The sequence below is a fragment of the Aegilops tauschii genome, chromosome 7, assembly GCF_002575655.3.
Source record: "Aegilops tauschii subsp. strangulata cultivar AL8/78 chromosome 7, Aet v6.0, whole genome shotgun sequence".
Taxonomy (NCBI): domain Eukaryota; kingdom Viridiplantae; phylum Streptophyta; class Magnoliopsida; order Poales; family Poaceae; genus Aegilops; species Aegilops tauschii.
The window spans coordinates 451026912-451053778 of NC_053041.3; the positions used below are offsets into that span (position 1 = coordinate 451026912).

The window sequence follows — 26867 nt, forward strand, 5'->3', positions numbered from 1 at the left end:
GGTCATGGTTCATCTACGTGCACATTCAAACTTCTTGTAGATTAACGAGTGTAGGATGTCAAATACTAGATAAAATTGATTCCCAGATTAAACATAGAGGTTTTCACACTAACGGGCTTGAGGAGTTTTATTTGTGCAGCCGCAAAAAACAAATTAATCTGGATGCGCTTAATCAAGGGTGGCTAACAGTGGCTAATGAAGAACAAATCTTAACAGTCAGCTGGCCGGCATTGCTCCACGATTCCTCTAGTCGAACTTGTGGCCAGCCATGGAATCCGGTCACGTACAGGTCTGCGTCCTACTGTGCATGGCTATGCACTCAGCTACGCGGTGTGCGTACATGTCAGACCAAGTGGTGGAAGTCTATATTCGTTTGCATGTGGTGGGACCTACCTGGCTGCCACCAAAGTGAGGTTGCAGATGTGAAGCGCTAATGCAAATCGGCCATTATAGATGAACATGGCGTAATTAGTCAAGACTAATACTTCTGGATCTATCGCATTCAGCATTAGGACGCACATGTGGCTAAGCTGTTCCAAATTTCTAGCGTGTAAAACAGATAAAACTCAAGTCCAAGTTTAGTGGTACTGGCTTTTAAACACAAACAGCAGCGTAACCGTGCTGCATTTGCTAGTCAAAACGGACAGACAAATTAACATCAAACAAAATAAACTTGCTTAGTTCGTGGAGAGCTAATGGTGAACGAACATGCGTGTTCGCTGGCCGCCGGTGCTCCACGTCCGCCCTTGACCAGCTAGTGGTCTCCGCTGGCCAACGATCCTCCACGGCATGCACGCACAGGTCTACAGCTCGCACAGCAGTGCGTACATGTCAGGGGCACGTCCGAGTCTAGATGGCTTTGCATGTACGTGGGCCTCTTTGGTTCTACACAAGCGCTCTCCTCTGCTCACCAATCGACCACGACGTGCATGCACGGGTCGTACAAGTCTGCACGCGCATGGGGCATCAGTACTAAAAAGCCCAACGCTGTGCGTACATGTCAGTTGAGTGTAAGAGCCCTAGGTGCTTTTGCATGTGGGTGAGTCAGAGCTGGTTGAATACAAGCTGAAAATAAATGGAATACAGGCAGTATACACTCACAGCGGGAATCCTAATGCTGGCCAGACGGCAGGGATAGCGGCCTGCCTGTAGCGCGGCCACCAAACGCATTTTTCGCATATGTAGTCCTTATTGAAATATCTATAAAGACTTATATTTAGGAACTGAGGGAGTACATTGTTTAAGGTTATTTCTGTCCAAGAAAACGCTACAAAGCCATTCTCTGCATAACTGCGAACCAATATTAAATTCAGAAAGAGCTATGCGTCACACACAAGCAGATGGCTGGTGCAAGAAAACAACACACTATATTGAGAGATACTATCAGTATGCCCAAAATTCAGCCATGTTGGCAACATAAACGATCAAAACAGTGACAGTACAACACAAGGCAAAGCTGCATCTCCTTCCGTCTTGGTACAACAAGTTGTGTTCCCGCCAAGACCATATATGAGCTGCATCAGCAAGCGCGCGCCACCGCTCCACTTCTACTATGGGCTACGGGATACAAACCACCTAGAGCCAGAAGCTCGTTTGCAATCTTTTTAGCCAGTACGCAAAGCATGCAAGTATTCTTATATCTGATGATAGAATTGTGCTGGCCATTTGGGGAAAGCTCGTTTGAACAAGCTCATGCACACGGTATCGTGCTGCTGGACGCTGCTGTTGAATATGCATTTCATCGAACCTGGTGGCAAGAATAGGAAGGGTTCAGGCACAGAAAACCGGATCGAATTGCACCAATACATCGGCGGCGGGATTAGTCAAACATACCGTGAGTGCCGACAGTCTCCTTGATCCGGCCGCGTTTGCCATGTTTCGTCCACAGCTCAACAGGCTGCAAAAAACAATGGTGTGTGTTACTAGCAGTGAAGACAAAGTGATGGGATATATTGGTACAACACCGAAATACTCGCCTTGAACCATCTGACGTCTTCCGGGTGGTGGAACATGTACCGCACCATTGCTTTGAGTTTCGAGACTCTCTGGGGATACCTGCACAAGTTGTCAAATAAGACAGCGTTGATTAGATGAAACCCAAACAAGAGCCATTCAAGGGGTGAAATACTTTACGCATATCACATTAGATCAAGTGGAAGCATCAGCGGTGCATGTATTCAAAATATGACCAGGAAGAACAACTTCCAAGAAAAATTCCAAGGCTGAATACTTTTTTTTCTCACATAATGTGTTGGGACAAGAAAACAGTTTCAGCCAAAACCATTTGAATCTGTGCTCTCCCATCTACAACTTGTTATTTTGGCTTTATTTATTTTATTTTATTTTATTTCAATTTCCCTTCTTCCTATCCTGAGTTAAGTGTATGCATCAACTGAGAACGTTTTCATATGATCAATCCTCTATGTCAATTTCATCCTGAACATCCCAAGAAAAATTCCAGGATAGGCAGATTGCAATTGCTCAGTTCAGGTTGAAACAACAAAAAATACAAGATTGCAACCCTAGACAGATTGAGCAGCCAGCATCATCTGATATATCCCCTTTTGAACACTAGGAACTTCAAAGAATTGCCAAGCTGGGCTAGGGCGCTGACAAGCCAGTTTCTGATCATTTTTTAATCCACTAAACAATATCATTCTATATTTTTCCTCAAAGAATGTGTTTGTTTATTCTTCTATAAAGAATAGTATTAGTATCTCAGTAAAATTAGTACAAATGCACCTACTTCAGGTCCGCGTAGAACCTATTGTAACAGTTGGTTTAGCTCTATTATTCTATCCTCCAACCAATCAAACAATATTGCAAGATATGTACCCATTTCTCCATAGATGAATCCCCTTCTACATATAGCACTAATGGTATAGATGAGTAGTTTCAGAAACCAATCGCCCCATATTTTGACTTTGAAAGAAACTAGGTCCACTTAAAAGGCCTTCATCATAGGAGAAAAACTGAAAGATACCTCCTGGTTCAAGCCTACATCAGCCCTCCACCCTTTAACACAGGTGACTATGATGGGAACCAAATTTTGTATGAACGCAACTACATATAATTAATTCTAAAAATAAGAAATATAACATTCAACCATCAGTCCTACAAATGAAACTGTGTGGACACAAGTACATAACACTGGTAGGAAAACAATGTACAAGTTGCAGGCATATTTGCCTAGTAAAATATGCTACCAAAGCTTACCCAGTCAAAACAATTTTTTTGAGAATAATCTGGTCAGGATCCACACTTTTCAGTGTACCTACTGCAGCAATGACAGGTTGTTGCCCATCTATGTTCTTCAAAACAATCAGAGGAACGGGTGGAAAGGAAATTGGAGCATAGACGGAGGCAATAGAAAATCGCCCATGATGTAAAAATCTCTCCATCTTATGCTTATTGCAATTGATGTTGTCAGATGAAAATAGTGGCCTAGAAAAGGGTCAAAACAATCAGTAACATACTTCTCTGGTTATACAGTGCAACGGCATACCTATACAAAAAATGAAAAAAAAAATCTACTCCCTCCGATCCATATTAATTGTCAAGAGGGAGTATATTATTCTCAATGGTATGGCTAAACTTTCATTACCTTGCCGTAAACTGCCGGAATCCAACATTGAAAATAAGAGGTTCCTTACTTCTGATGGGAGCTTCATAGGAGTCATGCTTTTTTATGCTGCAATAAATAGCAAGTGTCAATTAAAGCTCAGTGCAGGGGCATTCTAGCATTATATATCCAGCAAACAAATACTCCCTCCGTCCGAAAATACTTGTCGGAGAAATGGATGTATCTAGACGTATTTTAGTTCAAAATACATCCATTTTTATCCATTTCTTTGACAAGTATTTCCGGACGGAGGGAGTACAAGTTTTGAAACCCAAGATAATGCACATAATGTGTACAATAAGGCAACAGTCAACACAAAGCTAGTGGAGGTTTACTGGCTTACTATTGTCAAGTTAGTATGAACGTCCTACACAAGACCACTTTAGTAGCCAAGGGAATCCTGAGGAATAACACAATTACTCCCAAACTTACACTAACCATTTAACCAAACATCCAAATTATATTGAATTGTCAATGAGTGCTTTGAATGGAACTGTGTTACGGCCTGTTTACATGTACAGCATGCCAATATTCATATAAGCACGCACTAACAGGATCCCTCAATAAAAATTAATACACAACTTAGTATATGCATACTTAAAGAAAACTGGACCACATGAGTTTGTCAAGTAGATGAAAAAATGAATACCTGAAATGAAGAACTGAAATTTTCGACTCATGTTCAAGAAGACCAGAAACAACAACAGGTAATCTTCTTGATGGATGACAAAGTTTGGAGGCAACATCTGTAGGAACATTTTTCACGTGAAGCATAACATATGATCCTATTCGGGCACAATCCTTTGAGCTTTCTTCATCTAGCTCAGCCCTTTTAGCAAGCACATGTTTTTGTGTTCGTGTAAACTTATCGAATGCAAATATTCTTGCATATTCAGGTGGCAAAGATTCCTGAGGTCAACAAAATGCGGAGAAACAACCACGTCACATGAAATACATAAAGTTTAGACTAAATTTACACTAGGCAGTAATAGCAAAATAATACGCACCTTAGGATCCCAGGATGATGTCCTAAATGATTTTAGTCCTCTGTATTTTGCAAAACGTTTTCTTGCCGGGACATCTAAGGGTGTCTCCACCTCATCAGGAAATTCTGAAACATTATATAAGATATGCGTGTCATATTTAGGAATCACATAGTGTGTAGGGCTAGTAACAGAGCTAAAAGTCAACCAAACAGGCATCAACTGGAACAATTAATAAGGCTAGAGACTTAAGTTGATTCCCGGGTGACCTCCCCAAGGAGTCATTACATTGACACAATGATTCTAACAAGAATCTTGGTCTTGGCAGTTCCAAGCCCAGGTTCTTTATCCACAATATTTTTTAATGGCCCATTTTTATCTTCAAGTAATTTCCGTAGACACAACTTTTGGGCCAATGGACACGCAAAACCATTTAACTTAGCTTCATATAATGATGACTTTTGGGGCAATGGTCAAGAAACCCAGTTCTGACAACTAAATTAAATACAATGGGAAATGACAGATAGAACCCTCTTCTGTCCGACATGTCAGCACACTAGCAAGTGTCGTGTACAATAGTGGTGGCAGTTGGCACAGCTATCATCGTCGCGGTTTGAGGGCCATGAGTAAGCGGTGTAGGCCCATGAACAGGGTGGCACAAGGGTTCATTGGTGGTAGTAGCTTGAGGGATCACGGCAATGAAATGTAAATAGTGGCTGTGTGCGTTAACATTGCCCCAAAAGTTATGGTTATAGGGAATTTACTCTTATGTTCCTTCACATAAGAAACCCAAAGCAACCATAACACTTCAAAATTAATTAATAACACGCCAATAATAGGGTGATAAAAGGAAATAAAATTAGCTTCCTAATTCATGCTGCCATCTGTCATACCAAAGATTAATTTCTGACAACACCAACTCTCCATATTGCAAAATAGCATAGAACATGCTTTTGAAACATGTAGTGTCCTCAAAAAGATCTCAAGAATAAAGACTATTAAAATCTGGGTTCTCCGAAACCGAGTTTTGTCAGGTTATTATGAGTTATGACCAGTCTTCACCTAATCTGACTAATTCCTTCATTTTTTTTCCCTAATGGACAACACAATACTTCATGAATTGGCAAGAGCAAGAATCAGTTATGTCATTATGAGTAAATAGTCTTCACTTAATTTTAACTTAGAAGCCTTTTGCACCTTTTCTGGGCCAGTATTTTTTTTTGGGGGGGGGGGGGGGGGGGGGGGTCTACAGTTTGGTACATACTGATTGGCACTGGGAATTAGCTGGAAACATGTACCAGCAAGCCAATTAATAAAAAACAGGAACCAGGTTTTAGACCCTCCATGTGGTGTGCTTACCCATGTTCAGGATACCGGTAACTGGTACCATATCACTCGGGTGCTGGGTAGGGATAATACGCAAATCGGCCGATAAATCAGTTAATCGGTTATTCAGTGACCCACAGAGTAGCGATTAACTTACCGAGATGCCGATTAACTGGCCGATATTTGGAACATTGATGCTTACTAAAAGGGATTTTAAACACTTGAAGGCAGTTGAAAACCCATACCTTCATCATCAGCATTAGATTCTTTGATTCTCTTGATGTCTTCCTCAATCTGCTCTTTGGTAAGATTTTCATCATCCTGCAAATGCACAAAGGATACATTTAGTTTGAGGCGTGTACCTAAAAATTGATGAAGGAATCCAAAGAGTAAAATAAGAGAGGACAGTAATTTCAAAAGGCCAGCAAGGCACACCTCACAATTTACAGAACAGCACAGAAGAGCAAAAGTACCCCAGGAAGATAATGCTCCCTCCATACAAACAGTTCATGTAAGGTTGCAAAAGGTGGGCTAGAAAACTTCTGCGAATTATTTAAACTTTACTTTGAGCAAATATATAGTATAAAGTATCGCGTTGAGTAGGTGTACATTTGAATCCCTCATTTCAAAAAGTAATTTTGTACAATGACTCATGTCATGAAAGTTTTACACCTTTAACGACCTATCTGCATCCAGACATATATTAAAATGTTGCCCATATCTAGTCCCAACCGGATCCAGATGGGGTGGGAAATATCAGTCCAGTCCAGCGCCACTGGGAACAATAGTTCTCTAGGTAGGAGCATTGGAGTTTTTTCGCTAGATCCTTCTTACATTATCCCTCTCACCCTCCCTGCGCACATTACATTCTCTCTATCGTGCAAAACCAGTCACAAAAAAAAAACATAAGCATTCCAAAGGCAAGAGTTGTATTGGCATGTACCGGCTAAGTCAGTAAAAGGCTGGCGAATGGAGCAAGTGCATTAAATAGTGTAACGTCATCAGATCAAGGACAAGAAATGAGACAACTTACTCCCATCTCAGAACCCCCAATAGTTTCTTGATCAAATTTCTCTGTGAAGTGAGACACTGCATCTATATCTGAACTATCGCTGTCGTGCTCTGAGTGATCTTTCTCATCAATTACCATTCCAGCACCATCTGGATTGTCATTCTGAGAATCATCACCTTCATCATCTGTATCATCAACAATCCAAGCAGCCTGCAAATAGCATTAATATTATTTTTAAATAAAAATATCATGGGCTATATTAAGAGTAAATATTCAATCTTCAATAGCCTTGTGAACCTGGTATTCTGATGTGCCGCGAGGAAGTTTCCTCTTTACAACTTTTCTTTGTTTATTGCTTTCATAGGCTTCCTCCATCTCAGCTTCTGTTGGCCAAGTCTAATCAAATACAAATAATACTACACATTAGTACTTACAATTGATTTGCCTAGTTTGACTTTTACTTGAAAAGAAAAACAATGCCATCAACAAATATAAAGAGGAAACTTTTGAATTGGCGTAGTATGCACAACAAGGAAAAACAGTGCAGTTCACGAGAATCTGCAGCCTTGGGAAGTGTGAAGTGGATCATATAAAAATCTGACAAATGCTCCCAAAAAAGATGGGCCCAACAGAAACAAATATACCATTAAGTTTGCTATGCTTAAGCATATGCCCTATCTACTGAAACATGTGTTGCACCTGCTGAAGGAAAAGACCATTTTTAAGAACACTTCCAATAAAGAATCAGTAGGCCATGTGCCAAGCATCTCATGTATAAAGAAACAATTCATCAAAACAAAAAGGAACACCTCAGTGCAACGTGTGATGAAATTTGGAAGTAATCACTGTCCAACAGAAATTAAGCACTAAATTGAAGTTCTGAGAAGGGCAACAATTTCCTTTTTCAACCGCAAAAGTGAAAGAACACAAAACAATGGCTTACTAAATCACTAAGCTAGATCGGGGAAATTATCACCTGCTCTCCTGCAAGAGGATCTGGAATATTTTCAACAAGTAATGGTTCCTGATTCAAGGGGTCTGGAACGAAGGTATCAATAATCTGAAACAGGCAAACAATGAGAAGTTACCGGAGCGTGATCAATAAAAACTGTATGTAAGATGGAAAAAAACAAGAAACCATATAGTGGATGATTCTATATCATAATAGGGTTTCTTCTTTGAAAGTAAATTGTAGGGGAGGCCCTGACAGCATGTCGTAATATACATGTAACTGCACTATTTAATTTCTAAAACTCTGCATTTATCCTATAATGACAAACCTGAATTTGATTATCATCTGAATCCATTACATCGGAGTTTTTCCTCTCACTAACAGGACATGGATCCTTGAGGATATCAATTTGTCCTAACTGAAAATCACCAGCACCTGACACATGTACCTTTGATGGAGCAGGTGTTAGAACAAGAGCAGATAAGACTACCAATAAAAATTAAAACAAAGATCACCCACAAGCTGATTCACTGAAAGATTGTGGGCCCGCAGATATCCAGACACAAGCAAGGTGCACAATCCCATACTGTCACCTGGTTTTATGCAGGCCTGAAAGAAAGATCTTAAGTTAGCACCATCAACTGTCAAATAAAAAAGGAGGCAGGTGCACGTAAAGTTGCAAGAAGCAAAAGACTAGAGTTGGGTGATATTGTACAGGTAGTAAACTTGAGAGATATTGTGGTATAACTTAACAATACATGTAATAATATTAAAGGCAGATCTAATGAAAAGTATGATTTGCTTTGATATTCAGCCTAATTTGTAACTGAAATAAGGGATCGCAATCGTAACTGCAATTCTTTGCGGGAGGGTGAAATTAAAGCTCCTCTGCACAAAGTATGCGAGTTCCAGTGGTAGGTGAACTCACGGAAGTTGTTTGTGTACAAAATTAGTGAGAATATAGTCAGTTGGAGCAGAACCATGAGTTATAATTTTTTATTACTAATTTTTTTTTTGGAATCAAAGCCAATGTGACAAATCACAACCTAAGTTTTATCCAAGTGTTTTAACAGTACCATACTTGCACAGAAACAGTATTCTCAAAGAAACATCTAAGATGAAAAACATCAATGCAGTAGGGCAAACGTTTATGTTACAACAAAATAACAGTTAACAACTTTTTGATGAAAGTGGGACGAAGTTCTTACAACCTCCTCAGACATAACATAGGGTCTCTGATTTCTCCAATGTGGTGATGAAAGATGTTGCTCCTTGAAAAGCCGCATGAACTGGAAAATTTCAAATCGGTGATAAATAATCAGAAGGAGCATTAGGACTACAGAATAGAATACATAAAAGAAGGAAAAGTCATCATGTTTCTCCATGTAAAAACAAACAAAAGAAAATTTACCATATGCAAATCATCCTTAGTTTCTGCTGCATAGAACCTGCAATCTTCAGGCAGCTCTGGAGAAAGGAAAGAAACTGCTGCTTTCTTCAATTCCTGCTTACTTTTGGTATCTGATGGAAGATCCTGATAATATTAAAGAATTAAATTGGTATTCACGAGATACCGTCTTGAGTGAGAAAAGCTTGGTATGGCGAACTTACTCGAATGAAAACAGCTGTACTAGGTAAGCCCACAGCTCGAAGAACAGATAGACATTGTGATCCAAACTCATCAATTGGATTGCCTGAATCGCTGTTGTATAATGAATTTGCTGACACTACGAATGCTAACAAATCAGCAACCTAGGTAGGAAAATACAATTTGCATGTTCGATATTAGAGTTAAGAAATTCCAACAAAACATAATTGTGCCATATTGAGTTTGTTGAAGAGCATACCTTTGCCAGTTCCATGCATGAGGTGAGATCGCCATATGGTGCTTGCAGTACCTTAACAAATATCATGAATTTAAAACAATGAAATTGACTAACTAAATTCAATAAACAGACAAAACTAAACACTAAAATTAACGCAGGTACATATATAATGAGAATTGTGTGTAGCCCAGTCATGGCCAAACATGCAGCAAAATGATGCAAGAATAGCCACAAAATGGAATGGTTGAAAATAAATGTCTGCACTATGTACTGGGCATCTTTAGTACTCTGTTCCTACTGAACTAACCGTGGTTCGAAGTTTATAGGCAGGAGAGGCAACGGTGTTGGAAGTCAGTTTCTCGTCTCCTCCTGCTGCAAATATCAAAAGATCTTCGGCAAGTGGTCCAACATTTGCAGATGAGGAAAGGCCACAAAGAACCTGCAATAGCCAGAGATTAGATTATATCAATTGTGTGACAGCAGGAAACAATAAAAAATGGCCAGTAGTGTAGGACAACGAGAGCAAAGATCAAGAATACTAACAATAACACGGGGTGCACTTGAGGAGCCATTAGATGACCGCTTCTCCTTTAGCAAGGCAGCGCGTTTCTGATCACGGATCTGCGTCCCAGTTAAAAATATTTCAGGCAATTGGATAAGAATGGAAAATGGTGATAGTAATGATCAAACTCTTTAAACAGGAAATCAATGAAAATCCAACAGAAAACATAGCCAACAACATAATAGAATTCATTTGGATGACAGTCATGTAGATTAAAAATAATACAAACTGAACGAAGAGAATGTGCAGATTGAAATGAATTTTGTGAGGCTGTCCCTTTATCTAGCAAGAACAGATAAAGGTTGGAAGAAAAGAAGTTCATTAAATTTTAAGCCAAAGTAAATTTTACCAATATAAATATTCTTTACATGGCATGAGCCCCTACTGCTTGTTGGCAGAAGAAACATTCGAGCTCAACCAAAACAATTTATGCAAATTGAAGCAATCTAATGTAATAGGCAAAATACAGAAGGTTACAGTTTCACCTTTGCAAAATTAAGTTTACTGTTGGTCAACAGAATTCTGGCTTCAAAATGGTCAAAACAGGACAGAGCTCAATGAAAGCGGACACATTCTAGTATGTCACTTCCGCCTAGTATAATCGCTAGCAAATATACTCTACCAAACATCATAAAGGATATGAACAAATTTCGTCAACTCTATCATATAGCCGAAGCTTGACCATCGCATCTAAAGCACACAAGGGGGCAGCTCGCTGAGCTAGAGCGTCTCACCGCTTTGCTGTGCTGGAGGCGCGCCGCACGGGCGCCCTTGACGGCGGCGCGGTGGCTGCCCGCTGGCTTCCCGCTCCTGACCTTGTCTGCGGACACAGCAGCACCCGGGCAGCCAGTGAGATTTGCAGTTTTAGTTACACATAGGGGAAAAGCGATTGTATAAAACGTAGGGAGCTCCCCAAAGAGGGAGGAGCTAGCTAGGCTGTACCGATCTTGTGCGAGTGGCGGGAGGCCTTGGAGGCGAAGCGCGTCTTGTGCGGCTTGTTGACCTGCGAGCGCGCGCCGGCCATCTCGCCGGCGGCGGCGACGAGGCAGGTGGTGGGCGCGTTGGGTTTAGGGCTTAGGTAGGTGCTGTGGCGGCGCGCAGGAGAGGGCGAGCTGTCCGCTCGTGCCTGCTGGTTTTGTTTTGCCCAAGAGAAGAGGTTGTTGGGCCTCTCGTGGGCCACTTTTCTGGGCGAACACGGGAGAGCTAAAGCCTGGAACAAAACACTGCCCGTCCATCATCCATCGGCCATCCCCACCCAAATCCCCTCGTCACGCGCTCTCCTCCCACACGGTCAAAGGCGACAACCCTAGCCGCCGCACCCACGCCTCCAGCCTTTCCAAATCTCCGCCCGCGCCGCACCTCCCATCCCCTACCCCTCCACCAACGCCGCCGCCCCCCTGCATCAACGCCTGCTCGGGTCCCTGCACCAAGATCTGCTCCCCCGTGTCGCCCAAAATCCCCGAGCCCGCATCCACCAATCCACAAAAGGTCCGCCCGCAACCTGAGTCCGCCTCCAGCAGATCCACAGCATACCGAGGGGAAGCGGAGTCAGATCTTTGGTGATGGGTCGAGGCAAAAAGGATCCCTGGGCGGCACGCGGATCCGTCGATCCGGTGGAGGTGGAGGAGGCGGCAGCGGTGATGGAGGTTGAAGAGGAGGAGGAAGTCAAGGGAGACGAAGAGGAGGAGTGGAATCACGAGGAGGATGAGGCGGAGGAGGAGGAAGAGGAGTGGGAACAGGAGGAAGAGGAGGCTGATGAGGCCTCGGCGGAGGAGGAGCCGGAGGAGCAGCGGTCGCCGCCCAAGCTGGCGGAGGGATTCTACGAGATCGAGACCATACGCCGCCGCCGCCGCCGCCAGAACCAGATACAGTACCTCGTCAAATGGCGTGGGTGGCCGGAGAGCGCCAACACATGGGAGCCTGAAGAAAACCTGAAGGCCTGCTCTGATTTTGTTGAAGCCTTTGAGAAGCGGCAGCAACCAAGGTCCTATGGCAAGCGCAAGCGCAAGCGCAAGATCTCCACTACTCCGGTGGTAAGTCCCAACCCTTCTTCTCAGGGTAGAAGGGGCCGCCCACGGCGTTCAGATCCTCGGTCTCTGTCCCAACGTCCTGTCCCAGAGCGCAAGATATTGCCTCCCAGAGCAAGCAGCAGGAGAGGTACTGATAACAGCAACAGGAACTTGGTTGCGGGGTCTGATGCATCAGTGAACGTGGCTCCTCAGCAACTGCTTGGACAAGGTGCTACACAGGAGGGCAGCTCAAATGTGCTTTCGGTTGGTCTGCCGTCTGTTGTGGTTCATCAACAGGATGAACATCAGCCTGCGAGTGGTGTATCAAAGGTTGATAGTTCAGTACAGGGACCCCCACCTCAGGTTGGCCAGGTGACCGGTGCCAAGAAGCGCAAGCTTGGGTCTGTCAGGAGGTTCAAGCAGGATGAGGCGCAGCAGGAGCAAGGGCAAGTTGTCAATGGCACAAGTGAGAAGCCTGGCAATGAGAAAACTGATTCCGCACAAGGAGAAACGGGTGATAGGACCAAGGGGGAGGGCGGTGCTAACCGTTGCATCACTAAGATCATCAAGCCAGTGCGGTATCATGCCACCATGACAGATGACGTGCAGCAGGTTTCCATAACATTCAGAGCACTCAGGTCTGATGGGCAGGAGGTTCTTGTGGATGACAAGGAATTGAAGTCTACAAACCCGTTGGTGCTGATAAACTACTACGAGCAGCACCTGCGTTACAGTCCCACCTCGTGAAAAGGATGCATGGAAGGTATTGGGTTGCCGTAGCATTCTTAAACCTTGTGGAATTTGCAGTGATATAGGTTAGCCTGGTTAATGTACTAGTTGTGATGAATGTAGCAGAATGTGTGCCCTTCTAGTTGCGACATATTTTGTTCAATATTTGTATAATCAGGGATTTATCCTAGGATGGCGTTTTGGTGCCCAAGTGCATCTGCACCTGTCAACGAACATCAAATTCGAAAGAAAAAGAAAAAAAAGTCATCTAAAAATATTCAGCGCCGAAGATGTTCTGAGTGTGCTAGGAGCGACAAATGACATTCAAGAGGTCTATGCAAAAAAATATTCTCAAAAAACTTTGAATAAAGGCACTTTGGAAACGTGAATCTGGGTTTTTTTATTGTCATTTCATCATGAAATTTTGCACTTCCCTAGCAAACTCCAGCATTTTCGGTGTAAAAATTAGATTTTTGAAAAAATGTTTTTTATTTACTGTTTATAGGGAGTTGAATCTATTTGGGCTCATCTATGGATTATTTGATTTATCCTATCCAATATTACTTAATTCATTCCAGAATATGATGTGAATTTTCGGGAAAGTTAAACGTTTGTATGCTTGACCAAGATTAAGGAATAAAATGTCAAAAATATGCAATACCTAATATATATACAATATGAAAATACTTTCAATAATGGATCAAATGATACAAATTTGGTACTTGTAGATATTGATATTATTTTTCTTAGAAACTTGGTCAAACATGCACATGTTTGACTTTTGAAAAGATAATACACCTTATATTTTGGAATGGTTGGAGTACATGTTGATAAGTTATTGTAGATTTAAATAAAAAAAGGGTTTTGCTAAAGCACATCTAGATGTGCCCCTTAGTATTGGACATCCAAGTCCTATGTCATTGATTTTACACAGAGATTGATGTGAGTATTTATTTTTTTATCTTTTCCTTTTATATGTGATTGAGTCACTTAGATGTCAATACTTAGATGTGCCCTCGATAGGCCCTTAAAATAACAGTGCCATCAGTTTTGGGGTTTACGGCCCAAACTGAATGTGTATTTTACCTTTTGATTATGGGATTCTAGTGAAATTGACATGGATGTTGATTTTAATGAATCTGAAATTAGGGGTGATATCTTTAATTTTACTGAATCTGAAATTAGGGATGATGTATTTATTTCCTGTGCTGAACCTGGGCTCCATGGCCTTTCCTTCCTTTTTTTATCAACACTTCTCATATTTATTTAGGGATGACCATATAGCCATGTTTAATAGTTGAAATAAAGAAGAACTAGATCTATTTAAAGAACCAGATTTAGTGTCTACACCTAAGTATAGATCTATTGCTCTTTGTAATTGTAGTTTTAGGGGGGTGTCAAATGTATATTATGGAAAGGTGTATTATGGTAAGTATTCTCTACTCATGAAGTTATTCATGATGTGGTGTATATTGGGCAATGTGGTTTCATCTTTTAAATTAGACTATGGAAGGGCATGTGATATAGTTAATAGGATATTTCTTATCTCTATTGTCATAAGTGGGTCTATCTTGTCAAAACTTTTCTTTCGAATGGTTTTGTAGGTATTACCATCGATTTCTGTGAATTAGGTTGAGGTGTTAGTCAAGGTCACCCTACTTCCCCTTGACATAATTAAGTTGTTGATGTATTCACTAGAATGCTCATTAAGGCAACTGTTATGGGTAGATTTTTGGCTTTACCAAATAATTAACCTACTGGTATCATTAGCATGCAAATATGCTCATGGTACTCTGATTTGAAAAAATAAGATGACTATGTTAGAAACCTCAAATGGCTTGTGTGTTTTGAATAGTTGTCTAGTATGAGGATTAATTTTCATAAATGTGATTTGAGGCCTGTTAACATTGAGGCCCAACCTTCTGCTCAAACCATGTGATACCATGTGATGTAGGAGTATCTTGGTGTTCCCCTTCACCATGCGAAACATAGGAAGGGCGGTAGATAAGACTGTTAAAAGAGTTGTTGGATGGAGAGGGAAACTCACAGTGGCAGATTGACTTTGATCTAGCCTTTCCTAGCCAGCATTCCTACCTAAATGAGTGTCATTATGTTTCTCAAATGGGCCATTTCTTTGATTAACTCTCAAAAGGCTCACTGTTTTGGGGATAAGTACCACCTAGCCATCAAATGTCCTACCACTTAGGCTTAGAAAAATTAGGAAAGAACTTATTGCCCCAAAGAGGTATATTATGGAAAGTATTCTCTACTCATGAAGTTATTGATGGTGTGGTGCATAGTGGGCAATGTGGTTTCATCTTTAAATTAGACTATGAAAGGGCATGTGACATGGTTAATAGGATACTTCTTACCTCTATTATCATTCAAAGGTGTCCTTTGCCATAAGTGGGTCTATCTTGTCAAAACATTACTTAGGAATGGTTTTGTAGGTATTACTAGTGATTTCTGTGAATCCTGTAGAGGTGTTAGATAAGGTCACCCTATTTCTCCTTGATACTAAATTTAGTTGTTGGTGTATTCACTAGAATGCTCATTAAGGCAACTATGAGCAAATTATTGGGATTTTTCAAATAATTCAACCTACTGGTATCATTAGCATGCAATATGCTCATGATACCCTGCTTTAAAAAAATAAGACGACTATGTTAGAAACCTCAAGTGGATTCTTGTATGTTTTGAACAGTTGTCTGGTATGAGGATTAATTTCAGTAAATGTGATTTGATGCCTATTAACATTGAGGCTCAACCTTTTGCTCAAACCATGTGATACTGTGTGATGTCGTAGTATCTTGGTGTTCCCCTTGACCATGCTAAACATAGGAAGGGGGCCTACAACCAGTAGTTGATAAGACTGTCAAAAGAGTTGTTGAATGGAGAGGGAAGCTCATAGTGGTTGATTGACTTTGTTTCAGTCTTGACTAGCCAGCATTCTTGCCTATATGAGTGTCATTAAGTTTCTCAAATGGGTAATTTCTTTGATTAACTCTCAAATGGCTCACTGTTTTGGGGATAAGTACCACCTAGAGCCATCATAAGTACCACCTAGCCAGTTGGGATTTGTTATGTATGAGGAAATAATTTGGAGGGTTGGGTATACCTAATCTCTTTGAAGTTAACATTTGCCTCGTAGCCTCTTGCATTAAGAAATACTGTTTAAATAATAACAAGTTCTAGAAACAAATCATTTATCAGAAATGCACAACCCAATCTCCTAACCTTTTTGCTTGTCCCAACAATGATATCTCCCCATTTTGGAAAGGAGTTTTGTGAGACACTAAAGATGCCAATATTGGATATCTGCAAATTTTTGGGATCTTTATATGATCTCTAATGAGCATAACCTTACTATTGCTGAAATCTGGGGTGGATCGCAATTGAAAATCTCTTTTAGGAGATAGTTTGGTTAAAATTTACTGAATAAATGGTTTGACCTAACTCATTAACCTCTTTGATGAGAAAGATGTCCAAATCCAAAGGGATTTATTTAGTTAGCTCCTTACATGCTCTTTTTAATTTCACAGGTATAACTCTGTTAAAATTCCTATTGTTTGGAAGTTAGTTGTTCCTTCGAATTCACATCTTTTTGTGGTTGCTAGCTAATAATAAACTGCTCAACTAGAGATAATCTCAACAAGAGACAAAATGTACCTGGCCTCTCTTGCCTTTTATGCTATGAGCATGAGTCATATATTCACTTGATTTTTGAGTATGTTGTTTCTACTAAGATTTGGAGATACATCTCTTTGCTTACTGGAATGAGATGTAGAGCTAGTGGTGATTGTGTCACATGCTGGTGGATTAGTAATGCTTATCATTAAGTTGAAAATGTTGTCCATGCAACCACTTTGTGGTCTATATGGAGAACCCGCATGATTTATGCTTTAATTCTTCTTACTGATATGGCTTATATGTGATTTTCAGGAAAACATCTGTTAAGGAATGGGAACTGGATACCGCAAGCTTGACATCGAGACTCAAAGCCAAGAGGCATCAGTTAGTGGACAATGTTGTGAAGCTTATTGTTCTACATCATGCCCAATCCTCTATTTGGAGTGCTCTACCATTGGGGGGGGGGGGGGTTGGACAATGGTGTCAATCTCTATATTTTGGGTGGCTCTACTTACCTTTTTTCCAGTTACCTGGTTGAACTTGTTTAGATTTCTTAAAACTTTTTTGTCGAACCTTGTACTAATGTCGTGCTCTGCTTGCTACAAAATGTATGGTCACATGATTTCTTGAAATGGAACCGGGGTACAAGCTCTTGCCCTAAAAAATAATGGGTTTGTGTTCTCTCACTATCTTTGCCAACATTGAGTTTTCCCATCTCGTCTACGATCAATACCACCGTCGAAATCACTATGACTAACTAAGGGATAGTACAGTCGCACTCGGACTTTGTAGATTTGCATTCTGGGTTGGTTTCGAGTTCTCCTAAGTAGATCAACTAGGGTTTAACATGATTGATGAAGCTTCGTGTCCGTTGTTGTAGGCGGCGGGCAAGGATGATCTTGAGAGTATGATGAGTGGTTTGGTATCCATGAGGAGGACCTTGGTGATGTCAATTTTTAGGAGGAAGGTCCACCGCCGGTGGAGACCACCTGGTGGTTGTCACTAGTAAAGTTACATATTACAAGGGGTATAACCAATTCTGGTGTTTCAGGAATATATGTTTTGCATGGGATCTTGTGTCAAAGGTTCGGATACATGCCTTGATAAATAACATGCATATGATGTAATGTTCATGCTTGGGGAATGGGAAAAGGTCGTGGAAGGTGGTCATGGGGCTTTTCGTGCCAACGATGTTCTACTTGTGTCATTCCTTGACAGCATTGGCTCTCCCTTCGCCCCCAGTGTTGCAGCGTAAGGGCAAGGCGGTGATTGGTAGCAATATGGCAACTTCTTCCTCAATTGTAGTCGACTTGGAGGAGGCTCACCACGCTGTCGGCGGGTGGTTGTTGGTCGGACGACTGCTGGTTGAGTTTGAGGTGAATCGAGGAGCTATTGTACTTGAGACCTTTTCCTTTTCTGTTGTTTCTATTTAATAAAAGTTGCAGGGGGGTTTTACCCTACTGTTTATAGTAAAAAAAATTGAATCGTCTCCTAGAGATCTATTTGATGTAACTCTTTTTTGCGGTGTGTTTGTTGGGATCCGATGAACTATGAGTTTATGATCAGACTATATCCATGAATATTATTTGAGTCTTCTTTGATCTCTTATATGCATGATTATTTATAGCCTCGTAATTCTTCTTCAAATCTTTGGTTTAGTTAGGCCAACTAGATCGATTTTTCTTGCCATGGGAAGAGGTGCTTTGTGATGGGTTCGATCTTACGGTGCTTGATCCCAGTGACAGAAGGGGAACCGACTCGTATGTATTTTTGCTATTAAGGATAACAAGATGGGGTCAATTTCTACATAAATAGATCTTGTCTACATCATGTCATCGTTCTTATTGCATTACTCCGTTTCTCCATGAACTTAATACACTATATGCATGCTGGATAGCGGTCGATGTGTGGAGTAATAGTAGTAGATGCAGGCAGGAGTCAGTCTACTAATCTTGGACGTGATGCCTATATATTGGTCATTGCCTTGGATATCGTCATAATTATTCGATCTTCTATCTACTGCCCAACAGTAAATTGTTTACCCACCGTATGCTATTTTCTCGAGAGAAGCCACTAGTGAAATCTACGACCCCCGGGTCTATTCTTTATCAGATTTGCTTTGAGATCTATTTTTATTCGCTTTTATTTTCAGATATATTATTCCAAAAACCCAAAAATACCTTGCTGCACTTTTGTATTACTTATTTTATTTCGCGTTTTATCGAGATCTATTTATCCAATCTACACAATTTTTATCCCGTCAACTTGACATTTTTTGGCGCCGTTACCCGTAAGAGGGATTGACAACCCCTCATAAGTGTTGGGTTGCAAGTATTTGTTCTTTGTGTGCAGGTACCGTTTACATAGTGTTGCTTGGTTCTCCTACTGGATTGATACCATGGTTTCATAACTAAGGGAAATACCTACCGTAGCTATGCTGCATCATCCCTTCCTCTCTAGGGAAATACCGGTGTAGTTCAAGCAACATCAATTGTCCTAACCAAACCTAAGATGCGAATAAGAAATATGAGGCTATAAATAATCATGCATATAAGAGATCAAAGAAAACTCAAATAATATTGACGGATATAGATGATCATGAACTCAAAGTTCATCGGATCCCAACAAACACACCGCAAAAAGAGTTACATCAAATAGATCTCCAAGAGACCATTGTATTGAGAAGCAAAAAGAGAGAGGAATCCATCTAGCTACTGCCTACATACCGTTAGGTTTCTGGTAGACTACTCACGCATCATCGGGGAGGCATCGATGAGGATGATGAACCCCTCCGTGATGGTGTTAGATTGGATCTCGTGGTTCTGGAACTTGCGGCGGCTGGAATTGTGTTTCGTCGACTCCCCTAGGGTTTCTGGAATATTTGGGAATTTATAGAGCTGAGAGGCGGTGCAACAGAGCTACGTGGGCCCCACAACCCATCAGGGCACGCCTGGGCCTCCTGGCGCGCCCTGGTGGGTTGTGGTCACCACGGGCCTTCCCTCGTCCACTTCCTTGGCTCCCAAGTTGCCTTCTGGTCCAAAAAAAATCTCCAAAAAGTTTCGCTGCGTTTGGACTCCGTTTGGTACTGGTATTTTGCGAAGTAAAAAACAAGCAAAAAATAGCAACTGGCATTGGGCACTATGTCAATAGGTTAGTCCCAAAAAAGATATAAAGTTGCTATAAAATGATTGTAAAACATCCAAGAATGATAATATAACAGCATGGAACAAGCAAAAATTATAGATACGTTGGAGACGTACCGACAGAAATGTACATCGTCAGGCACCTTTTCCCTTGCCTCTCCATCACCATTGACATCTTCACCCTCGTACGTCTCCCAAATTGTTGCACTTCCCAGATTTTGGATTGTCGTCATCATTCCTCGATTTTCACTTCTCATGCCCTTCCAGAAAATTCCAACAATGTAGGAGGCCAAATGATTCACCCTTCAACTTTGCCATTTTTGGTACCTATCTGTGCTATAGTTTCCTAAAATAATGAAATTCTCAAATTGAAGGAAAAAATGCTAAAGTAGCGCAAATGTGGAAATGACTTTTTAACATATTGGTCAATGGTGACAACACTAGGAGGAGCATGCTTCACTTGGTCCAAGCAAACCCACCAACTGCTGCACATATCTTGAATCATACCAATCGGTTTATGAGATATTTGACACTACACTTCATTCTCCGTCCAAGATGATATTTGAAACACCCCTCGACACACTTCCAGTACTTTGCACTCATTCGATCTTTTTCGGTGACCACATCGAGAGAGATATCCTCCCATCCCCTAACAAGCGCAATATCCTCATCCAGGGTGAAGTTTTCTCTATGAATTGCTTTCTTCTTCGATGGAGGCTTAGAATCTATCAACTTCCGTATCTTGACCAGACCATCCATTTGCTAAAAATGCGACTATGATGCACCCTCAAGATGGAAATCATTTGTCCCGCCGGAATCACCCATCATACTTTGGAGGAATGGTTCGTTGTTGACCGTCTCCTCCCCCCAAATCACATAATCATCACTAAATCACAAACATTGCGCGTTTGCCAATCTTTTTCCATGATCACCTCGCATTCAATCAAAATCCGCATAGGAAGCAAATGATGTATTTTTTGACCTCAACATCATTTATAGACTGGCTTAGGGCTAGGAAGGCGCCCCAAGTTCGCCCACCGTCAGGAGGAAGGGAGGAGGGGCAACCACACGACCCTTCCCCGTCTACTTCTACGGTCCCTTCTGTTAGGGAATTGATACGTCTACAACGTATCTATAATTTTTATTGTTCCATGCTATTATAGTATCAATCTGGGATGTTTATTATGAAATTATATGCAATTATATATCATTTTTTGGGACTAACCTATTAACCTAGTGCCCAGTGCCAGTTGCTATTTTTTGCTTATTTTTGGCTTTTCAGAAAATCGGTACCAAATGGAGTCCAAATGCTACGAAACTTTTTGACAATTTTTTCTAGACTAGAAGGAACCATATAATCTTCGAGAGAAGACCTGAAGAGTCACGAGGGAGCGACAAGCCTGCCAGGCGCGCCCCCGGGCCTGTGGGGACCTTGTGGCACCTCTTGACCTAATTCCAGCTCTATAAATTCCCAAATATTCCCACTCACATGGATTGTTAAATTGTTAGAGGCAGCCTCTAAGGTTAGAGGCGATGCTAGCCAATTTTTTGTTAGAGGCAGTTCATGCAATGTATAGAGTCTGCCTCTAAGAGGAGAGAGAGGGCTTAGAGGCAACAAAAAGCATACATTGTGGATGCCTACTTTCCGGTCTATATGACTCAATTTGAAATCTCCCTAACCATAATAGATGCTGAGTGGTGGAATAAATTTTTTACTTCCATAGTTCGCAAAAGTACTGGGCATGTGAGATGGTGAACGGAGGGAGTACGATACCATTAGTACTACAGTTCTTTTGGAAGGGTTGTAATAGTCCGTCCCATTCACATGTTCACATTTCAAGCTTCAATAAAAACGTTCCATGCAAGGATTAAGAGAAAACTCAGCAATGCATGTACTCCCTCAATCCATATAGGGTCTACAGTGCGTTTTTTAGGCTAACTTTGACCACATGTTAGAGCAATAATATGGCATGCAACTTACACAAATCATACGATCAAATCGTACGTGGTCATTGTACTGCTAACACATGCATGCATTGCAATTAATACGTACATGATACAATAGTAAACACTCATTATCCAGTAGTACTAGTTCATTGCTTGGTTTAATTTTGGATTTGAGGCCCATAAACCGGAAGAGAGGGAATATTATTTTCTGGAACCATCCCCATACGGCCATACTTGATGTTTCAGAGAAGGGTTATATGCCTTGCTGCAACAGTACCGTCCAATCTTTCATGTGTGGTGTTTTTCTTGGAAATTATTACGAGAGGATTCGACGATGTGTGAAATGATGTGTTGTTCGTGTGTCCAACTTACTATTGGAAAGGTGTGTGATGTCTACTACAGAACCTTCTTCTTGTAGACGTTGTTGGGCCTCCAAGTGCAGAGGTTTGTAGGACAGTAGCAAATTTCCCTCAAGTGGATGACCTAAGGTTAATCAATCAGTGGGAGGCGCAGGATGAAGATGGTCTCTCTCAAACAACCCTTTAACCAAATAACAAAGAGTCTCTTGTGTCCCCAACACATCCAATACAATGGCAAATTGTATAGGTGCACTAGTTTGGCGAAGAGATGGTGATACAAGTGCAATATGGATGGTAGATATAGGTATTTGTAATCTGAAAATATAAAAACAGCAAGGTAACTAATGATAAAAATGAGCGTAAACGGTATTGCAATGCGTTGAAACAAGGCCTAGGGTTCATACTTTCACTAGTGCAAGTTCTCTCAACAATAATAACATAATTGGATCATATAACTATCCCTCGACATGCAACAAAGAGTCACTCCAAAGTCACTAATAGCGGAGAAGAAACGAAGAGATTATGGTAGGGTACGAAACCACCTCAAAGTTATCCTTTCTGCTCGATCTATTCAAGATTCCGTAGTAAAATAACACGAAGCTATTCTTTCCGTTCAATCTATCATAGAGTTCATACTAGAATAACACCTTAAGACACAAATCAACCAAAACCCTAATGTCACCTAGATACTCCATTGTCACCTCAAGTATCAGTGGGCATGATTATACGATATGCATCACACAATCTCAGATTCATCTATTCAACCAACACAAAGTACTTCAAAGAGTGCCCCAAAGTTTCTACCGGAGAGTCAAGACGAAAACGTGTGCCAACCCCTATGCATAGGTTCATGGGCGGAACCCGCAAGTTGATCACCAAAACATACATCAAGTGGATCACGTGATATCCCATTGTCACCACAGATAAGCACGGCAAGACATACGTCAAGTGTTCTCAAATCCTTAAAGACTCAATCCGATAAGATAACTTCAAAGGGAAAACTCAATCCATTACAAGAGAGTAGAGGGGGAGAAACAGTATAAGATCCAACTATAATAGCAAAGCTCGCGATACATCAAGATCGTGCCAAATCAAGAACACGAGAGAGAGAGAGAGATCAAACACATAGCTACTGGTACATACCCTCAGCCCCGAGGGTGAACTACTCCCTCCTCGTCATGGAGAGCGCCGGGATGATGAAGATGGCCACCGATGAGGGATCCCCTCCTCCGTCAGGGTGCCGGAACAGGGTCCCGAGAGGTTTTTGGTGGCTACAGAGGCTTGCGACAGCGGAACTCCCGATCTATTCTCGTCTCCGAAGGTTTTAGGGTATATGGACTTATATAGGCGAAAGAAGTCGGTCAGGGGACGCTCGAGGGGCCCACGAGACAGGGGGCGCGCCCAGTAGGGGGCGCCATCCACCCTCGTGGCCACCTCGAAGCTTCCTTGACTTCAACTCCAAGTCTCCTGGATCACGTTCGTTCCAAAAATCACGCTCCCGAAGGTTTCATTCCATTTGGACTCCGTTTGATATTCCTTTTCTTCGAAACACTGAAATAGGCAAGAAAACAGCAATTTGGGCTGGGCCTCCGGTTAATAGGTTAGTCCCAAAAATAATATAAAAGTGTATAATAAAGCCCGTAAACATCCAAAACAGATAATATAATAGCATGAATGCTTCATAAATTATAGATACGTTGGAGACGTATCAGTGTAGCTTTAAGATGTAACGGCTCATTAGTGGTATTCCTTGCGGTTGTGCACTCATAATTTGGTGCATGGCATGTGGACCCAGATGCTGGATGTCCCACATGTCGAGGAAAGGAAGTTATGTGCTCCTAGAATGGCTTCTCGCAATGCCATCGACCTTTCAGCATTTTTTATATATATTGTGCTAGTAAATGTAATTTCTCAGCGAGCTAAAATTATACTACTACAATGCTACAAAGCTTTCAACTTTTCTTTCATGTGTCTTGCCTTGAAGGTTTTCTTGTTACAACATTCCAACAAATACAAAGGAAACTAACATGCATGCTAATGCATGTCAATGATTCACATATCAGACCCAATATTTACTTCACAACTTAAGACAAAGTTGTGAGAAGGTGTACAAATAAAGAAAAAAATGACCGATCAGGTCCCTAAGCACGCTTTCATTTCCTAGCCACGGTGGACATGTTGGTAGCCATTTTCACGCGGCTTGTTGATGCCCGCCAAGACATGTAGCAGTTGGATGCATGCATCATCCCATCATTTTGTGCAGTTGCACTAAAATGGAGCGGAGCATCCCTGTTGACAAGGATATTGAATAAGTGTGATTGCAATAATAGTGGCACTATTGATGAAACATGGAAAGTACGCCGACCGAGCTATAGTACGTTTTACGCAAATAACTACAGAAGATCCACATGCAGCGATGTGGGAAGATGGGCGATGGAGCAAGGCCGGTTCCAGAGGAAGTTGTACCTGAGGGTCGTCGGGATGTAACTAGGAGGGCACCGGCGAGCGGGGATCTTCGCATACTGCGGCAGCAAGCAAGGGGCAAAGGCACTACCGCGCCGGAGATTTCTTAGAGAGAACGGCGGGTACCGCTGATCGGGACGCGCCGGCAGTGGGTTTCCTGTGTCGACGCCGGCGGCCGGAGCAATGCTGCACATCATCCCTTTCTGCGGGCGGACTGGATCCGGCCAAATCAGGGACCAGTGGTGAGAGAGAGAGAGAGTGGCCATTGCCATCTTGTGTGAGAGAGTAGAAGAGACCGACCCTAGAAAGCAAGCATTGAGGATCCAGCCTATATTATATAGTATAGTATAGTGGAGCAATTTTCTTTTTTCTCTCCATAACAATTGGTTTATATTCTGTACGAGTGCCATCGAGGAACAAAATATATTTTTAAATAACGCGTCAAGTCTCAATTTGTTTGTTCACCTGTGGTACACAATCCTCGATCAGGTGGACAACTAGTACACGTGTCAAATTACCACGTGGGCTGCCTTTTCGTACAGAAATGCCGCGCGGGTGTGGTTGGGAAAGAGACGGGAGTACGTGCGCCGTGCGTGCATCTCTTCTCTTCATGCACGTACCCCACCTACGTGGGTGTGGGTGAGAGAGATACAAACCTAAAGAGATGGCGTGTGCATTCGTGGGTGTTTTTCCGGGCCGCTACGCGTGCTACATGGTGTCAGCAAGCTCTGCGCCGCTATCACAGCCGCAGGGTTCATGCCCGGAGCCTTGAGGAAGGCGACCTTGTCCTTAGGCGTGTTCAGTCCGCCAAGGGTGCAAACAAGTTGACACCAAAGTGGGAAGGCCCTTACCGGGTAGTGTGAGTCACCAGACCTGGCGCAGTCCGTCTGGAGACCGAAGATGGCATTCAATTGCAAAACTCATGGAACATTGAGCATCTTCGTAAGTTCTACCCGTAAGGCGCGGCTATCGGGCCCTGCCCGGCAGCCACCCTTTTGTACAAGCCTTGCCGATGCGCATGTAACCCTTTGTACAAAGCCAGGCGCAGACCCTGAGCACAGACAATGAAATGAAGCGCTGGCGCCCTAAAGACAACTTGCATGCATGCATAGCTTAGTATCACTACAAAAAAAAGACACATCCGTGACATTTATGGCCGAACAAATTTTGTTTCTGTCATGCTTATGACACTTCTATGAAGATAATTGTGACAAAACCCGGTATCATCATAGATGTGGTGGGCTCCTACTTCTATGACAAAAAAATCATGACAGAAATGGGCTTTTCGTCCTGGGCAGGCCGGAGACGCAGCTGCATGACATTCTTTGGGCCGTCCATGACGGAAAAAATCGTGGTAGAAGCGAGGGCGAGGAAAATATCGTGGAGTTCCCGGTTACGGTGGGTGGTCGGGGCTGAGCGATGCACTATGGTTTGCGCGTTTCTCTCGTGTACGCGCGTGTGTGCGAGGCGTTGGCTAACTGAACCTGGAGCGATCGCACGTTAATGAACCCGAGCGATCGATCCCTTGGCTGTTAACTGAACCCGAGCGATTCATTCGCTGCTGACTAAACCTGAGCAATTCCTTCGCTGCTGCTGCTAACTGAACCCGAGCGATCGATCACTGCTGCTGCTTACTGAAGCCGATCGAGCCGGTGTTGGGTTGCCTCTCGATGAACAGTGACCATTGCTACCGTGCGCGTGGTATGTAGAACGAGTCGAGACATGGTGAGTCGAGCCGGTTGGTTGCTTGTGGATGAACCGTTCCCGGTGGGGGTTGGATGAACAGGACCCCGTGGTAGTAGGTCGTTGCCACTGGATGAACAGGACCCCGAGGAGGCCGCCGCACCCCAGCCGGTTGGGGGTGGATGAATAGGACCCCGTGGAGGGCTGGAATGAACAACAGCGGGTGGAGGCTGGATGAACAGTAGCCGTGGATGAACAGTAGCTCGTGGAGGCTGGAGGAGGTCAACGGTGGATGAACAGTAGCCCATGGAGGCTGGAGCGAGGCGGTAGACGATGGATGATCAGGACCCCGTTTCGACAGTAGGCGCTCCAACACAAGTCCGTTTCCTCCGTTTTGCGGTATGCCACACCCCTCTCGATCAACAGGACCCCGTTTCGACCGTAGGCACTCGAACACAAGTCTGTTTGCTCTGTTTTGCAGTACGCCAAACCCCTCCTGATGAACAGGTTCCTGTTTCGACCGTGACCAGTCGAACAGAAGGCCGTTTCCTCCATTTTGTGGTACGCCAGACCCCGTTTCGGCTGTTCCGTCCAAGCCGGTTGGCTCCCGTTGAACAGGAC

At 42.5% G+C, this 26867-nt stretch overlaps 2 protein-coding genes across 2 annotated transcripts; one reads left to right on the forward strand and one right to left on the reverse strand.

Moving 5' to 3' along the window:
- Positions 1-1188: 1188 nt before the first annotated feature.
- On the reverse strand, positions 1189-11505 carry LOC109761214 (uncharacterized). The gene is made up of 21 exons (XM_020320022.4): positions 11226-11505; positions 11018-11103; positions 10265-10342; positions 10029-10160; positions 9743-9793; positions 9507-9647; positions 9307-9429; positions 9107-9184; positions 8415-8504; positions 8224-8343; positions 7920-8003; positions 7241-7339; positions 6965-7153; positions 6177-6252; positions 4630-4733; positions 4272-4531; positions 3605-3691; positions 3217-3444; positions 1977-2055; positions 1834-1897; positions 1189-1747 (listed from the first exon to the last, which is right to left on the reverse strand). The coding sequence occupies exons 1-21, from the start codon at positions 11305-11307 to the stop codon at positions 1635-1637; spliced, it is 2364 nt and encodes a 787-aa protein (XP_020175611.1). The 5' UTR covers positions 11308-11505; the 3' UTR covers positions 1189-1634.
- Positions 11506-11556: 51 nt separating this feature from the next.
- LOC109761215 (probable chromo domain-containing protein LHP1) lies at positions 11557-17337 on the forward strand. Its single transcript, XM_040394051.3, has 2 exons — positions 11557-13055; positions 16964-17337. Exon 1 carries the CDS (start codon positions 11846-11848, stop codon positions 13037-13039), a length of 1194 nt encoding a protein of 397 aa, XP_040249985.1. The 5' UTR covers positions 11557-11845; the 3' UTR covers positions 13040-13055; positions 16964-17337.
- Positions 17338-26867: the final 9530 nt, after the last annotated feature.

Bases quoted from the DNA above. Each gene is read 5' to 3' on its own strand.
- LOC109761214 (XM_020320022.4), bottom strand. From the start codon at position 11,307: ATGGCCGGCGCGCGCTCGCAGGTCAACAAGCCGCACAAGACGCGCTTC. The intron at 9,185-9,306 runs GTAAATTTTCTT...GAAATTTTCCAG, and splicing joins CTAAGGATGATTTGCATATG to TTCATGCGGCTTTTCAAGGA. The intron at 2,056-3,216 runs GTAAGCTTTGGT...CAACTTGTGCAG, and splicing joins AAAAAAATTGTTTTGACTGG to GTATCCCCAGAGAGTCTCGA.
- LOC109761215 (XM_040394051.3), top strand. From the start codon at position 11,846: ATGGGTCGAGGCAAAAAGGATCCCTGGGCGGCACGCGGATCCGTCGAT.